Source organism: Pseudorca crassidens, chromosome 11 (assembly GCF_039906515.1).
Source record: "Pseudorca crassidens isolate mPseCra1 chromosome 11, mPseCra1.hap1, whole genome shotgun sequence".
In the NCBI taxonomy this organism is placed as follows: Eukaryota; Metazoa; Chordata; class Mammalia; order Artiodactyla; family Delphinidae; genus Pseudorca; species Pseudorca crassidens.
In genome coordinates, this window is record NC_090306.1 from 8,109,988 (window position 1) to 8,127,846 (window position 17,859).

The 17,859-nt window shown below is 36.0% G+C and overlaps 1 protein-coding gene across 1 annotated transcript; it reads left to right on the forward strand.

Annotated features, from left to right (window-relative positions):
• The first annotated feature begins 11,722 nt into the window (after positions 1–11,722).
• LOC137201626 (natural killer cells antigen CD94-like) lies at positions 11,723–17,524 on the forward strand. The gene is made up of 6 exons (XM_067695683.1): positions 11,723–11,907; positions 13,244–13,336; positions 13,484–13,546; positions 14,990–15,141; positions 15,915–16,018; positions 16,829–17,524. Exons 1-6 carry the CDS (start codon positions 11,877–11,879, stop codon positions 16,947–16,949), a joined length of 564 nt encoding a protein of 187 aa, XP_067551784.1. The 5' UTR covers positions 11,723–11,876; the 3' UTR covers positions 16,950–17,524.
• The last annotated feature ends 335 nt before the right edge of the window (positions 17,525–17,859 follow it).

The following is a 17,859-nucleotide window of genomic DNA, read 5'->3' on the forward strand; positions in this document are numbered from 1 at the left end:
TGTGGACATATCTCTTCATGTCTCTTTTTTAAATGTTTAAGAGTGAAATTGTTGGGGATTTGCACCAGTACAGTTAACTCCATGTCCTTGTTACTGTCAGTCCTTTCAAATTGTAACCATTTTGGATGGTTGTGTAGTGGTAACTCACTGGGGTCATAAGTTGCATTTCCTTAATTATTTACTATTTGATTGCTTTTTATTTTCAGATTAGGTGAATTGAAGGAAAACAAAAACAAGCAATATGAACAGCTAATATTTGGCATTAATATTTTTTTTCTGGGAGACATCAAGAAGTTTTGAAAAGCAATCACTAATTTAAATAAAAAATTAACAGCTGCTGGGTCTAGTCTCCTGTTTATTGCATCTATTGAGATTTTCCCTTTTTTATTCAAAGAATTTATTTTTAATAAGACTTTCAATTAGTTCTTTCCATATTTTTACTCCATTATTTTAATTTCCTTCCATTTTCTTTTTTTTTTTTAATTTGCTTATAGGGACTATTCATCAGGAATACTCATGAGGAATGCCTTTAGTCTCAATGACGAAGGAACCCTACACTTTTGGTTTTTGTGTGTGGAAGAGATATTTTTCTTGGTAAATGCATCTGTGCTGAGAATCTTACACTGTTCATGAAAAAGCAAATATTTCTCTGAAAAGACGACAGAGGGGAACCATCCCGACTTCCTGAAAAAACAGACTCAATTAGGAAAGTTCTCTTTCCCTCTCCCCCTCTTCCCCCCCCACTGTGCCCCACCCCTGCTGTTTTTTAAGTGCTTAATTTACTGATAAGGATTTGAATAAACCCGCGATAAGTGAAAAAAAGAGAATTGAAAACAAAAACAGCTTTCTATATTATGGCTATTGTATCTGGATGTATAAAAAAATTAATGTAAAATTTATACGCTTGTAATGTCATAAATGTTAGAGGAATAATATCCGTCAGAGAAAGCTAGAAAGAAAAAAGTGTTAATGAGACACAACTCCCTTGCTTTTCATTTGTTTTCTTTTTGCCTTTTTGACCCCCTTCACACATTTCTCTCGCCCCCCACCTTATATAATTTAAATCCCATTTTTCTCCTAATAATAATCAAATTGCAAACAATAATTATCTTTTATACATAATACTTTGGGTCTTTTCACATTCTCTTATGTCTTCTTTCTTATTTTGCCCAATATTAATACTTCCTTGATAAAACATTGACCATACCATAAAACAGCATTTTTCTATCATGATTCACGAAGTTTTGTGGCTGTCAGGAAGGCAAACCCTTTAGTTCCAATGATCAATATTAGAAGTGGATTGAACAGAGAATACTCACCACCATTTTTAGAAGATAGTCTGGGAACTGGTGATCTTTTTCAGTTTTGTTCTTCTCTGCTAGAAAATACTGTGGTAAAAATTATGGTAGTAATTAGTTCTGTATAGGATAAAATAATTAAGACAACGTAAAAATCAGTCTTGAAAGCAAATCATTGAAATGTATTATGTTACTGATTTTAATAAAAACAGATTATTTTCTTAATTACTTACAGTTTGCAAGCGAGGCACCCACTGTTGTCATCCAGACCACACACAAGATCCCTAGACTCCCAGCCACCAGTTGCCATGCTGTAGATCGGTGGTGTAACACTAAAGAAAACAGAAACAATGATGAAGTTTCATCGTTTCCCAGAAGTCATCAAATGTAAAATTTAAGACCATTGTGTTTCACCCTTAGAGGGCAACCATTCATTTTCTAATTCTTGAATGAGTTCATCCTGAATAAAACTATTTCTCAGCCACATTGAGAACCCTAGTTCTTTGATACCCAAACTTCCTCCCTATTAGCTTCTTGTTGACTTCAGTTCTTTCTTATCAGAAATGGACATACATTTCGTATGTACCTTTCTTGAGTCTTCCTCTACTCAAGCCTTATATGTTGCTTTTCTCTACGATAGACTTTTCACCCCCATCATCTCTATTTGCAAGCTTACCTACTGAGTCTTTCCCACCCATTTCCATCCTCTTCTGGAAGATCCAGCCTTTTAAATCTAATTTCATTATGGACGTTGTCCTCTGAAGTGATCAAGAGACAATTCAATGCCATATATGATCTGACTTTTACTGGATTAAACATTATTTTTCTTAATGGTGAGTAAGATGATTAACTACTTAGTCACTTAAGCTAGAAACCTTGTTATCTTATTCTACTCATTTCTCACCTTACCTCCAACTTTCAGTTAATCATGAAGTCATATAAGCTCTACCGCCAAAATACTTTTTTTCTCCATAATCTGTCTTTCCCCTAACAAATTCTGTTAGTTCTTTGAAGCTAAGTGGTTATTGCTTCTTCATCTTTGTAGGTACCCTAAGTCCAGAGCAGGCCCACAGAACAAATTCAGAAATAGTTGTGGGACTGAGTTATATTGAACTGAATTGAAGACTAATATCAAGAATTATTTTAAAATAATTTTAAAATAACACAAAAAACGTAATAGAATTTTCACAGTAGTTCTTACAAGTAATGCAATTCTGTAGGAATTTGAATCAATGCTATTTTAGAGGAAATGAACATAGTGAAGGACTATTTAAGAGACAAACAATTCCATGGTAATATCCTAAAATAATTAAGGAGAGTGCTGAAGACAGATAATTAGTGTAATGAGGCAATGTTATAGTGGTTTTGAGAGAAGTAATCTTCTAAACCCAAGAATCAAGATCTAGCAAATAACATAATATTGTACCTTTTCTTTTTTTCCTAAACAACCGTTTTCTGTTCTGAAGGTGAGAGGGCCTTGGAAACTTCAGTTCCGTGTAGTTTACTTGCTGTTCACTTGATTTGACACTTCTCTGGTTTGTCTTGGGTATTTTTTGCTTCTGTTGAGATTTGGAAAATTTTGGTTCTGTGTAGGTTACCTCTTGCTTGTTTACAATACCCTTGTTTTGCTTACTCTTAAACATTATTTTTTGGAAAGACTTAGATTGTTTCAGCTCAATCTTGATATCTTTCTGTGTCTCTCTTTAATATCTATGCAATAGAGAAATGTGAGGAAAAGAGTTACATGGTGACTGTATCAGCTCAGACAGTGAAAATTGCCTTCATTCTGATGTACAAGTAAACATTTAGGTATAACATTAAAAGGGTAAAAAAGGGAGGAAATGAGAGACTAAATCTCTCTCCCAACTTTGCAGTCCTTCTTCAGAAGAATAATTTTATTCCCCTTTAATGAGATTATACATATCATTTCCTCTTTGATTCAGGTTTTGAAAGGAGCAGATTAAGGAGTAGATATGTTTTTCCCTCTCAACATTCTCTGTATAATGAATCATGTTGACAATGTGTAGACTATGGCTAAAACACAACTACATTAACAAAGTGTTGATTATTTAAATTTAATATTAAAGTTTTTATTTCAAATCAGGTTGGCATAAAGTTTATTGTATCACTGAAATAACCCATTACTCAGTAGATTCTTTACTAATAGAGGAAAACCCCAACTCTTTCAAGAACTGGGTAGAGTCTACATTTGTACAATAACCATGTATCTCTCAATCTGCCAGCCTAACGTCTTTTTTCTACTTAACTAGATTATATTTACCTACAGGCACATACTCACACACAGAGGCAGACACACAGACCATCTAAATTAAAGAGACAAGGCCAATGAATCACCAAAAATAAACAAAAGAAATTAAAAGGTAATGTATAAAATTTTTTTAATTTATTCAATCTCATTAATAAAGAAAGAAAGCAAATGAAAAGAATAGAACAACTTTCACCTGTGAGAACACTAAATAACTGATACTTTTCTGAATTGGCAAATGACTGTGAGTATAAAATTGTCGATAGTTATTAAAACATAAAATATACAGGCTTTTTACCCGCAATTCTATTTTAAGTAATTTATCTTACAAAATATTTTTTAAATATTCAAAGTTGTGTAGCACCTGTTTTTGGTTTTATTTACTAAAAGCTAAATTGGAAAAACAAAAGAACAAAAAGTTGTCAAGAGAACGGTTCACAATTAAGGGAGTTGTTAAAGTTATGAGACATTTATACCCTAGTATACCATTGTTTAATATAACAAATATTACTTTAAATTTTTATTTATTTATTTATTTATGGCTGTGTTGGGTCTTTGTTTCTGTGCGTGGGCTTTCTCTAGTTGTGGCAAGGGGGGGCCACTCTTCATCGCGGTGCGCAGGCCTCTCACTATCGCAGCCTCTGTTGTTGTGGAGCACAGGCTCCAGACGCACAGGCTCAGTAATTATAGCTCACGGGCCCAGATGCTCTGCGGCATGTGGGGTCTTCCCAGACCAGGGCTCGAACCCGTGTTCCCTGTATTGGCAGGCAGATTCTCAACCACTGTGCCACCGGGGAAGCCCAACAAATATTACTGATGTGTAAAGCAAAATAATAGATTTGTAACGTGCTATGTCTTTGGTGGTTACTTGTAGGTAGAGTTTTGGCAGGTTTGCACTGCTCTCAATTTTATTGAAAATTAAAGAACATATGTTAAAATCTATTTAAAGGTGAAAATTTGAGTATTTAAAAATATTGAATAATAAATAATTTTATACATAGGGCCTTTTCTATATTTACCCTTCTATAAATTTACTGAGTAAACTCAAAACAACTGGGATAAAGTTATTTTCAAATTAAGAATTTTTTACACTTCCTCAAATTGTTTTCTGAAAGTTTTGACCAATTCATTTAGCACCAGCAAAAATGATATTTAAGAGGAATTGGCATTGTAAGAATGTTGCTGTTTAAATATTTAGAACAATTAAACTATTTTTTGTACCAGAAAAGGAAGAAAAATGACTATTGTTTTTGAAAATAAATAATTGAATAAGCTGATCTAGAAAATGTTAAAAGGGATAGAATCAGGTGGAATATTGGTTCAAATTGAAGCATTACATAGACTTAGATCTCTAATTTCACAACATATAATTGAAAAAATTTCAGATAAACTGAAATGTTAAATGTAAACCATGAGATGATAAAACTGATAAACGACTGAAAGAAAGTATAAGTAAATAGTTATAACTTTCTAGTCACACACAGACAAGAAAGAGAGTTAGGTTAAATTATAGAAACGTCATTTTCTTGCTAATGTAAAGATTTTTATCAATAATAATCACACTAAAAGACTTTTATTTCATCACTAACCAAAGAAATACAAACTACTATATTAATGATATACATTTTCACCTACAGAATCAGTAAATATTTATAAGCCAAATGCAACCACACAGAGTTGGACAAAGTGCAGGAAAACAGGCATTCATTTACACGGACTTTTGGTTAATCTAAATCTTTCCCTTCTGGAAAATAATTTGTCAGTATGTAAATATCAAAACCAAATAATAAAAACATCTACTGATAAAAGATTTCAAAATAATGTGAAAATGATGGGTTATTTCAAAAAAGAGCCTAAATAGTTGGAAAATAAAACGACAGAAAAATTCCAAGACAAAGAAACAAAAAAGTTCAAGGGATAGCTGGGTTCATACTCCACAACATTGTTTACAAAATGAGCATGTAAAATAATTTTACAAAAATTATTTTTTCCTAAACTATCATTTAATACATTCTGAGTTAATTGTTGAAAGTAGTGTTAAAAAGTTACATACATTTTTAACTTCTTGAGAGAAGGAAATAAACAAAAGTAATACTCAGTGACTTGAAGAATAAATTTAAAAATAAATTTTGTAGGGGCTTCCGGGAAGATGGCGGAAGAGTAAGACGCTGAGATCACCTTCTTCCCCACAGATACACCAGGAATACATCTACACGTGGAACAACTCCTACAGAACACCTACTGAACGCTGGCAGAAGACCTCAGACCTCCCAAAAGGCAAGAAACCCCCCACGTACCTGGGTAGGGCAAAAGAAAAAAGAATAAACAGAGACAAAAGGATAGGGACGGTACCTGGACCTCTGGGAGGGAGCTGTGAAGGAGGAAAAGTTTCCACACACTAGGAAGCCCCTTCGCGGGCGGAGACCTCGGGTGGTGGAGGCGGGGAGCTTCGGGGCCGCGAAGGAGAGCACAGCAACAGGGGTGCGGAGGGCAAAGCGGGGAGATTCCCGCACAGAGGATCGGGGCCGACCGGCACTCACCAGCCCGAGAGGCTTGTCTGCTCACCCGCCGGGGCGGGCGGGGCTGGGAGCTGAGGCTCGGGCTTCGGTCGGAGCGCGGGGAGAGGACTGGGGTTGGCGGCGTCAACACAGCCTGCAGGGGGTTAGTGCGCCACGGCTGGCCGGGAGGGAGTGCGGGAAAGTCTGGAGCTGCCGAAGAGGCAAGAGACTTTTTCTTGCCTCTTTGTTTCCTGGTGCGCGAGGAGAGGGGATTAAGAGCGCTGCTTAAAGCAGCTCCAGAGACGGGCGCGAGCCGCGGCTAAAAGCACGGACCCCAGAGACGGGCGGGAGACACTAAGGCTGCTGCTGCCGCCACCAAGAAGCCTGTGTGCGAGCACAGGTTACTCTCCACACACCCCTTCCGGCTGGTGCAACGTCACGGTGACCTCTGCCGCCGCTGGCTCGCCCCGCCCTCCATGCACCCACCCCCCCACCGCCCGAGTGAGCCAGAGCCCTCGAATCAGCGGCTCCTTTAACCCCGTCCTGTCTGAGCAAAGAACAGACGCCCTCAGGCGACCTACATGCAGAGGTGGGGCCAAATCCAAAACTGAGTCCCCGGGAGCTGTGAGAACAAAGAAGAGAAAGGGAAATCTCTCCCAGCAGCTGCAGAAGCAGCGGATTAAAGCTCCACGATCAACTTGATGTCTGTGGAATACATGAATACACAACGAATCATCCCAAATTGAGGAGGTGGACTTTGAGAGCAAGATTTATGCTGTATAGCTTTGCTTCCACCATTTGTCCTAGGGTTCTATCCGTCCGTTGTTTTTTTTCTTTTTTTTCTTAATAATTATTTTTTATTTTAATAACTTTATTATATTTTATCTTACTTTATTTTACTTTATCTTCTTTCTTTTTTTCCTTCCTTCCCTCCTTCCTTCCTCCCTCCCTCCCTTTCTTTCTTTCTTTCTACTTCTACTAATTCTTTCTTTCTACTTTTTTTCCCTTTTATTCTGAGCCGTGTGGATGAAAGGCTCTTGGTGCTGCAGCCAGGAGTCAGTGCTGTGCCTCTGAGGTGGGAGAGCCAACTTCAGGACACTGGTCCACAAGAGGCCTCCCAGCTCCACATAATATCAAACAGCAAAAATCTCCCAGAGATCTCCATCTCAACACAAGCACCCAGCTTCACTCAACGACCAGCAAGCTACAGTGCTGGACATCCTATGCCAAACCACTAGCAAGACAGGAACACAACACCACCCATTAGCAGAGAGGCTGCCTAAAATCATAATAAGGCCACAGACACCCCAAAACACACCACCAGACGTGGACCTGCCCACCAGAAAGACAAGATCCAGCCTCATCCACCAGAACACAGGCACTAGTCCCCTCCACCAGAAAGCCTACACAACCCACTGAACCAACCTTAGACACTGGGGACAGACACCAAACACAACGGGAACTACGAGCCTGCAGCCTGCAAAAAGGAGACCCCAAACACAGTAAGATAAGCAAAATGAGAAGACAGAAAAACACACAGCAGAAGGAGCAAGACAAAAGCCCACCAGACCTAACAAATGAACAGGAAATAGGCAGTCTACCTGAAAAAGAATTCAGAATAATGATAGTAAAGATGAACCAAAATCTTGGAAATAGAATGGTCAAATTGCAAGAAATATTTAACAAGGACCTAGAAGAACTAAAGATGAACCAAACAATGATGAACAGCACAATAAATGAAATTAAAAATACTCTAGATGGGATCAGTAGCAGAACAACTGAGGCAGAAGAACGGATAAGTGAACTGGAAGATAAAATAGTGGAAATAACTACTGCAGAGCAGAATAAAGAAAAAAGAATGAAAAGAACTGAGGACAGTCTCAGAGACCTCCGGGACAACATTAAATGCACCAACATTCGAATTATAGGGGTTCCAGAAGAAGAAGAGAAAAAGAAAGGGGCTGTGTAAATATTTGAAGAGATTATAGTTGAAAACTTCCCTAATATGGGAAGGGAACTAGTTAATCAAGTCCAGGAAGCACAGAGAGTCCCACACAAGATAAATCCAAGGAGAAATATGCCAAGACACATATTAATCAAACTGTCAAAAATTAAATACAAAGAAAACATATTAAAAGCAGCAAGGGAAAAACAACAAATAACACACAAGGGAATCCCCATAAGGTTAACAGCTAATCTTTCAGCAGAAACTCTGCAAGCCAGAAGGGAGTGGCAGGACATATTTAAAGTGATGAAGGAGAAAAACCTGCAACCAAGATTACTCTACCCAGCAAGGATCTCATTCAGATTTGATGGAGAAATTAAAACCTTTACAGACAAGCAAAAGCTGAGAGAGTTCAGCACCACCAAACCATCTTTACAACAACTGCTAAAGGAACTTCTCTAGGCAAGAAGCACAAGAGAAGGAAAAGACCTACAATACCGAACCCAAAACAATCAAGAAAATGGGAATAGGAACATACATATCGATAATTACCTTAAATGTAAATGGACTAAATGCTCCCACCAAAAGACACAGATTAGCTGAATGGATACAAAAACAAGACCCATATAGTTGCTGTCTACAATAGACCCACTTCAGACCTAGAGACACATACAGACTGAAAGTAAGGGGATGGAAAAAGATATTTCATGCAAATGGAAACCAAAAGAAAGCTGGAGTAGCAATTCTCATATCAGACAAAATAGACTTTAAAATAAAGACTATTAGAGGAGACAAAGAAGTACACTACCTAATGATCAAGGGATCGATCCAAGAAGAATATATAACAATTGTAAATATTTATGTACCCAACATAGGAGCACCTCAACACATAAGGCAAATACTAACAGCCATAAAAGGGGAAATCGACAGTAACACATTCATAGTAGGGGACGTTAACACCCCACTTTCACCAATAGACAGATCATCCAAAATGCAAATAAATAAGGAAACAAAAGCTTTAAATGATACATTAAACAAGATGGACTTAATTGATATTTATAGGACATTCCATCCAAAAACAACAGAATACACATTGTTCTCAAGTGCTCATGGAACATTCTCCAGGATAGATCATATTTTGGGTCACAAGTCAAGCCTTGGTAAATTTAAGAAAATCGAAGTTGTTTCAAGTATCTTTTCCAACCACAACACTATGAGACTAGATATCAATTACAGGAAAAGATCTGTAAAAACTACAAACACATGGAGGCTAAACAATACACTACTTAATAACAAAGTGATCACTGAAGAAATCAAAGAGGAAATAAAAGAATACCTAGAAACAAATGACAATGGAGACACGATGACCCAAAATCTATGGGATGCAACAAAAGCAGTTCTAAGAGGGAAGTTTATAGCAATACAATCCTACCTTAAGAAACAGGAAACATCTCAAATAAACAACCTAACCTTGCACCTAAAGCAATTAGAGGAAGAAGAACAAAAAAAACCCCAAAGTTAGCAGAAGGAAAGAAATCATAAACATCAGATCAGAAATAAATGAAAAAGAAATGAAGGAAACGATAGCAAAGATCAATAAAACTAAAAGCTGGTTCTTTGAGAAGATAAACAAAATTGATAAACCATTAGCCAGACTCATAAAGAAAAAAAGGAAAAAGACTCAAATCAATAGAATTACAAATGAAAAAGGAGAAGTAACAAGTGACACTGCAGAAATACAAAAGATCATGAGAGGTTACTACAAGCAACTGTATGCCAATAAAATGGACAACTTCAAAGAAATGGACAAATTCTTAGAAATGCACAACCTGCCAAGACTGAATCAGGAAGAAATCTTGAGAATGAAAAACGGAGCTGGAGGAATCAGGCTCCCTGACTTCAGACTATACTACAAAGCTACAGTAATCAAGACAGTATGGTACTGGCACAAAAACAGAAAGACAGATCAATGGAACAGGATAGAAAGCCCAGAGATAAACCCATGCACATATGGTCACCTTATCTTTGATAAAGGAGGCAGGAATGTACAGTGGAGAAAGGACAGCCTCTTCAATAAGTGGTGCTGGGAAAACTGGACAGGTACATGTCGAAGTATGAGATTAGATCACTCCCTAACACCATACACAAAAATAAGCTCAAAATGGATTAAAGACCTAAATGTAAGGCCAGAAACTATCAAACTGGTAGAGGAAAACATAGGCAGAACACTCTATGACATAAATCACAGCAAGATCCTTTATGACCCACCTCCTAGAGAAATGGAAATAAAAACAAAACTAAACAAATGGGACCTAATGAAACTTCAAAGCTTTTGCACAGCAAGGAAACCATAAACAAGACCAAAACACAACCCTCAGAATGGGAGAAAATATTTGCAAATGAAGCAACTGACAAAGGATTAATCTCCAAAATTTACAAGCAGCTCATGCAGCTCAATAACAAAAAAACAAACAATCCAATCCAAAAATGGGCACAAGACCTAAATAGACATTTCTCCAAAGAAGATATACAGACTGCCAACAAACACATGAAAGAATGCTCAACATCATTAATCAGTAGAGAAATGCAAATCAAAACTACAATGAGATATCATCTCACACCAGTCAGAATGGCCATCATCAAAAAATCTACAAACAATAAATGCTGGAGAGGGTGTGGAGAAAAGGGAACCCTCTTGCACTGTTGGTGGGAATGTAAATTTATACAGCTACTGTGGAGAACAGTATGGAGGTTCCTTAAAGAACTACAAATAGAACTACCATATGACCCAGCAATCCCACTACTGGGCATATACCCTGAGAAAACCATAATTCAAAAAGAGTCATGTACCAAAATGTTCATTGCAGCTCTATTTACAATAGCCCAGAGATGGAAACAACCTAAGTGTCCGTCATCGGATGAATGGATAAAGAAGATGTGGCACATATATACAATGGAATATTACTCAGCTATAAAAAGATATGAAACTGAGCTATTTGTAATGAGGTGGATAGACCTAGAGTCTGTCATACAGAGTGAAGTAAGTCAGAAAGAGAAAGACAAATACCGTATGCTAACACATATATATGGAATTTAAGGAAAAAAAATGTCATGAAGAACCTAGGGATAAGACAGGAATAAAGACACAGACCTACTAGAGAATGGACTTGAGGATATGGGGAGGGGGAAGGGTAAGCTGTGACAAAGCGAGAGAGAGGCATGGACATATATACACTAACAAACGTAAGGTAGATAGCTAGTGGGAAGCAGCCGCATAGCACAAGGATATCAGGTCAGTGCTTTGTGACCGCCTGGAGGGGTGGGATATGGAGGGTGGGAGGGAGGGAGACGCAAGAGGGAAGAGATATGGGAACATATGTATATGTATAACTGATTCACTTTGTTATAAAGCAGAAACTAACACACCATTGTAAAGCAATTATACTCCAATAAAGATGTTAAAAAAAAAAGATGTAAAAAAATAAAAAAATAAAAAGTAAATAAATAAATATTTTAGAAAAAGGAAACTTATGTGTGGAATTTTATTATACCAAGTAAATTTACCATTAAACATGAAAAAAACTTCCTGTCACCTTCTTTTGTGATAGTCAAAGGGTGTGCATTGCACAAGTTCAGTGAGAATTTCCTGTATTGTGGTTCCAGAAACATTTTAGAAGATAGTGATTTTACTGCTTCTTGTTCATACTACACATCTGTGTCTCATCAGCAGATGATGCACGCACACTTGAATACACAAGTTTTCTTTTTGAAAAAATTTCTTCATACACAACTTTCAGGTTCCTTAGCCTACAGCTCAGCTCCGTGATCTAACCCAGTTCTTGAACAAGCAGCCATCGTGCCTTTCCTGCATGAACACTGGAACAACATTTCATATGGCAGGTATGTGCAGCCCAAGTCATAAAATGAAAAAATTAAAATAACCAGGAAAAATATCTTGTGGGTATGGCTAATTTGAGGCAACGCTGTAGGACAAAAGTACACATTTTTAGGCTCCCCATGTATCTGTACTTTCTACTTTAATTTCATTTTTCTGATTCTTCATTCTGTAACTTAGAAATGATTTTGTGAAGATTTTTCCAACAGGTTTAAAGAGTGGATTCTGACAGGGATAGCTCTAAATTCTGATTGGCATCTGAATTTACCAGGAAAAATATAAACAACATAATTCTAGCATGAAAATATATAGAGAATGTTAAATATTATCAACAAAATGTTTAAAAGTGTTTTTTTTTTAATTTACCATTTGTGTTGTGACATCCCCCAAACCACCCAGATTAACAGTTTGACACATTGAACTGTTGTGAATGACGACACCCTTTGGGAGTACTCTAATGTTAATGCAGAATCTCCTGATGCTAAATTATTTTAGGGGAAATGCCTGTGAGCAAGTAATTTTTGGTATGAGAAGACGTAATACATGTAAAAAATGGTTCCTGTAAAAAAGTGGTTTTTTACATATCATAATTCAATGTACTGTGAAATGAACTCAGGTTCCCAAGTTATTAGCGCTACATTGGTTGGGGAACCTCTCATCACACCATGTCTTCTCTTCACAGTACAGCCTCTACAAAGCTATGAGCAGCCTGACATTTCTCAGAGTAGCGAATACACTGAGATTAGCAGAAGGACACACTCCCAAGTAGTATTAATATTATTGTAACAATGATGGAATACATGTCATTTAAATGAAAGACTCTGGGTCTAGACAAACTTTCATTTGATTTCTGACTTGGGTACTTAATAGCTCTGATTCCTTGAGAAAATAACATTATTAATGGATCCTACATTTTCTCAGCTACCTAATGGGAATCAGATTCTCTATCTTGTGATTTTTTTGTTGCTGTTACAAAACTAAGAGTTTGTTATATCAGCCCACAAGACCGAACTTGGTGCCTGTTGATCTCTTTTTACTACAGATCTCTAAGCTTCTTTGTCAAATTTAAAAATAAGTGGTAAGTACAGTTTGATAAGATAGAGCTGATAAAGAGGAAAAGGTATGGCTAATCTCACTGAAGAATAAAGTACATCATATAAAATTTTTGGTATTGGGTGGAGTTCTAAATGGAATGTCTTCATTTTCCAACATTTCATTGACAAAATTATGGGGTTATTAAACCAAGGAACTTTTTGGATTCTCTCACTGGTTTCTGCTTTTAAGAACTTCAGCTCCTGTGTTTGTTCTTTAAATCTTTACCCTATCTCTCTTTCTTTATAGCTTTTCAGACCACTCGATGGAGGCTGATTTCTGGGGTCTTAGGAGTAATGTGCCTTTTGTTGGTGGCTGCTTTGGGAGTTTTGTTGAAAAATTGTAAGTTTTTCTAATCAAGACTATATAAAAAGATCAAAATTGTGATGAAACTGTCTTACAATAAAGGTTGCATTTTGCTAATGTGTAATATTTTGTTATTTCATAAATCTGTGTCTGATGAAGTAAATTTCTAATTACTTCTTACAGCATTTACTAAACAAAATGTTCAGCCGACATTCTCTCCAGGACCCTCCACAGATCTCCAGGAAGGTGGGTTCCATACTTTGGAAAACTTTAGTGCTGTTAGAGAATGAAATATTCTTGTTTTTCTCACACAGAAGCATGAAGGGATATTATGCTTAGTAATAGAAATTATAGGATAGTCTCATTTTATTACTAACTTAATTTATTAAATTACATTGAATGTGTGTCATTTATATATTAAGTAATAAGGAAAATATTAGCCGGAAGTGACCTATTTTTCCTATGTGACTGCTCATGTTTAAGTAACAAAAGCAAATTACAGTAAATATTGTAGCTGATCCTAAGTGCCTGCTTGTGTTTCATAACACATACTTTGATACCTCTTTACCTGTACCTCCGCTTCTTCCATAACTCAGAAAGAAGCACAGAGATTTCTGCAATTCTAAACTCTACTTAACCAGTGAACGTCAGCTCAAAGATATTTTTAAACATATCTTTTCCTAAATGATGTCTCATCATCTTCTGTGTTCATATAGCACTTCATTCATATCTTTTTTCCCTCAGCGTTTTTCCAACTTTATTGAGATATAATTGACATATGACATCGTGTAAGTTTAAAGTGTACAATGATTCACTTATTACAATATTATTGCCACCATAGCATTAACTAACACCTCCATCATGTCACACAACTATCATGTCTTTTTGTGGTGAGAATGTTTAAGAAGCTCTCTTGTAGCAACTCTCCCAAGTATATAATACAGTACTGTTAACTCTAGTTATAATGATGCACAGTAGATCCCTAAAACTTAATCATCTTCTAAATGGAAGCTCGTACCTTTTGACCAACAGCTCCCCATTTCCCCCACATCCCAGGCCCTGGTAGCCACCATTCAACTCTACAATCTCAGCACCACTCATTTGACAAAGATTTGAGTGCCTACCACATAATATGACTTTTATCACTGAGGATGGTAAATGTTGAAGACACTATCACTAGTAAACTGGACGGTCAGACTTCAAGCTAAGTGCTTTATTAACTTCATTTTGAAATAAACTATCCAGAATTATTTTCTGACTCAGGAAATATGCTAAAATGCTTTCCTCCTTTAAATATCTCTTTTATCTAGTTCACTTTTAATTACACAGCAGAGATCAACTTCGGGTCACTTCCTCAAAAGAGGTTCTTCTAACCGCCCCCCATCCTATACTCTGCTACACAGTATTTTAACATACTGAATTTCTTGTGTATACTTACACAAATTATCATTAAATATAATTCATAAATGACTGAAATTTGTATAATTCTGTCTCTATCTCTAGAATATAATCTTCATGAGGAAGAAGGGTCATGTCTGAGTCATTCAGATTAATATCCCCTGAACTGTGGTGTATGCAGTAAATTCTCAAAGAATAGTTGTAGAAAACATTAAATAACAAATGAGTAAATAGCACTGAAAACAACGGAATCGCCAATGTCATCAAGTCACGTTTTGTTTTTTCTCTTAGGATCTGGCTGCTGTTCTTGCCGAGAAAAGTGGATTGGCTACCAATGCAGCTGTTACTTCATTTCTAGTGAATTAAAAACATGGAAAGACAGTAGAAATTTTTGTGTTTCTCAGAATTCCAGTCTACTTCAGATACAAAACAGAAATGAACTGGCATGTATTTAATTCTGATTTTTCTACAATTTTTTTGACCTAGGAAAATATTATCTAAGTAAGCTGAATACTTTGATTCAAGTCTTTAATCAGATAGTAAATAGGCAGTTATATTTGAACTAATTTCCTACACTTTGAAACAGTCAAACAATCTACACAAAATTTCTCAAAGATTTACATTATAGGAATGTGACAGATAAAGTACAAGAAACTTTTTAGAGAGAATTCAAAGAATAAATAATAGATCATTATTTTTATTCAAAGGACTTTGAAGTTTTAGTTCATTAATTGAATTTATAATTTGTTTTGTAATTATATAGCTTTTGTTATCACTCTTGGAATGAATATGAAGAATATTATAAAACAATTACCCAACTCTTAAGAAAAAGTGAAAATTTTCTCTAGCTCCATGCAGAACCTGTGCTAAGATTTATCCCTCAAGATACTGTTGGTTTGGGATCAAATTTGATTGCTGATCCCCTGTGAAGGAAGTGTTCCATGAAAGCTCTAATTCCCTTTATGACGTTTTTCATTCTTTCAAGAGTGAGATTTTGTGGTACGTTTTCCTCCATAAATGAATGGGCCTGATGAATGAGAACTATGAGGCATGTGACTTGACTATACCTCCTAAATTAAAAGTTAAAAATGATTTTAGTTTGTATAATTGAAAAACTGAATCTGCCTTTCTTAAAAGTCACTGACTTTCTTAAAAGTACCTGATCCCTAGAGTAGATTCAAAATAGATTAATATGTTGGTCTTTGTTTCCAAACAGGATTTTATGAACTCCATGTCCTATCATTACTGGATTGGACTCTCTTACAGTGAAGAACATCATGCCTGGTTGTGGGAGGATAATTCTACTCTCTTCCAAGATCTGTAAGTTTCTGGCACTCAAAACCTTTTTCTGTTCTTTTTGAGTTTATCCTTAGATCTGATCAGAGAATGTAACATCCAGGAACACTGTAGGTAAGATATCCTGTTTAGGACGTGAGAATACAGAAAAGAGAATTGATACAACAGAATAACAATTTTAGTCCCAACCACAACACCCAAGTGTATGCTCAAGTGACATGAAGTTAGTGTACTTGTGACTCTAAAAGAGCTTTTGATATATGCTTTTATTTCCTGCCTTGGTACAAGCACTTGGATATGTATGTACATATACAGATTCTCACATACACAAAAGCCATCCAGAGAAAAGAGTATATCCACTATTTTCCTTATTCTGGTGGAGCCCAATATTCTCAGCATCATCCCATATTTCATTCTGGGCTTATTTTCTGTGTATTTGTAATCTTCAAATCTCATTTTCATTCATAAACATGGGATTTACAGTATCATACAATGACAGGTTTTATGCTCTGATTTTTTCCCTAGACTAGATTAGCAGATGCATCTTAGAAGTAAAGTATATAACATACCAAAACCATTAAAAACAACAGCAAAAACAAAAAAATCCCCAACTTCATTGCTATTGATTATTGATGCAATAGCCGAGTTTTTGTAACATTGTACTCTGAAATTGTGAAAAGTGACTTGAATGAAAAAAAGATAATGTCTCAATGTGGTAATATCTCATTAAAATGCTTTTAAAATGTCTGTAGTTCTATCATTTAACAAAAACATCATCCTTGAACATTCTCATTTCCTTTTCCCAATATATTAAAACATTATTCTTCATTACAGATTTCCATCCTTTCACCCTCTAAATCCAAAGAACTGCATAATGTATGGCCGAAGCGGAGAAGTTTTGGATAGAGACTGTGGGAGTCAACATCGTTATGTCTGTAAGCAACAGCTTATTTAGATGTCTCTTGGGGCAGAAGGGGTGTGCAATGAAGATTCAGTATACTTAGAATGGTAACATATATTACTAACTACCTACTTCTGGGATCTGTAAAATGTTTCAAATTGTGTCTTATCAATCATAATTTTCATGTATTTGAAAATGTGTTTAAATTTTTTATCAAGATATAATTGACATATTACATTAGCTTCAAGTATACAACATAACAATAACTAGACACTAGGTCTAATTAACATCCATCATCATATATAGTTATAATTTTTAAATTTTGCCGTGTGTCTTAAAATGGATGAAATGTGTGCCTACACCTAAAATTATAGTCCAGACAAGTAATTTCATGAATATTAATGTATATGGTAAAGAGTGGATTTAATAGTTTATGCATATATTCTTGGAAACTCTCTGCAGAAATTTAAATAAAACTTAATTCATGCCAAATAATATATATCACATCGTATCAGTCCTTTGTGTGGCGTACTGAGTTGAGAAGTCCCATCCTCATCTCTCTTTTTCCGGAAGTAAAAATAATTTTAGTGTTCCTTTTCAGTTCTTTCTGGATTTCTATACATCTATATGTTCTAATTTAGAGCTGGAAGTGCCATATAATAGTTTCTTCATATGTGTCACCTGGCCTCAGAGGGGAACACATTTGTGTGTCTTCTCTTGATGCTACAGAGTTCTGCAGAACAGTTGGAAGTCTCTGGCCAAATATATGGTCTCACGTGATTGCTTTCATATTTTGCAAGAGGCAAGGGCATCTAAGCCCTGATCATATAAATTTATAATACTTATTTCTTTACTCCACCTATCTTTCTTGCCTATGCTTATCCATCAGTAAAAAAAAAGCCATTCTTACATGTACATTGAAGATTTTAATCTCTAGCCAGTCCCCAAAGCCTTTTCCTAAAAG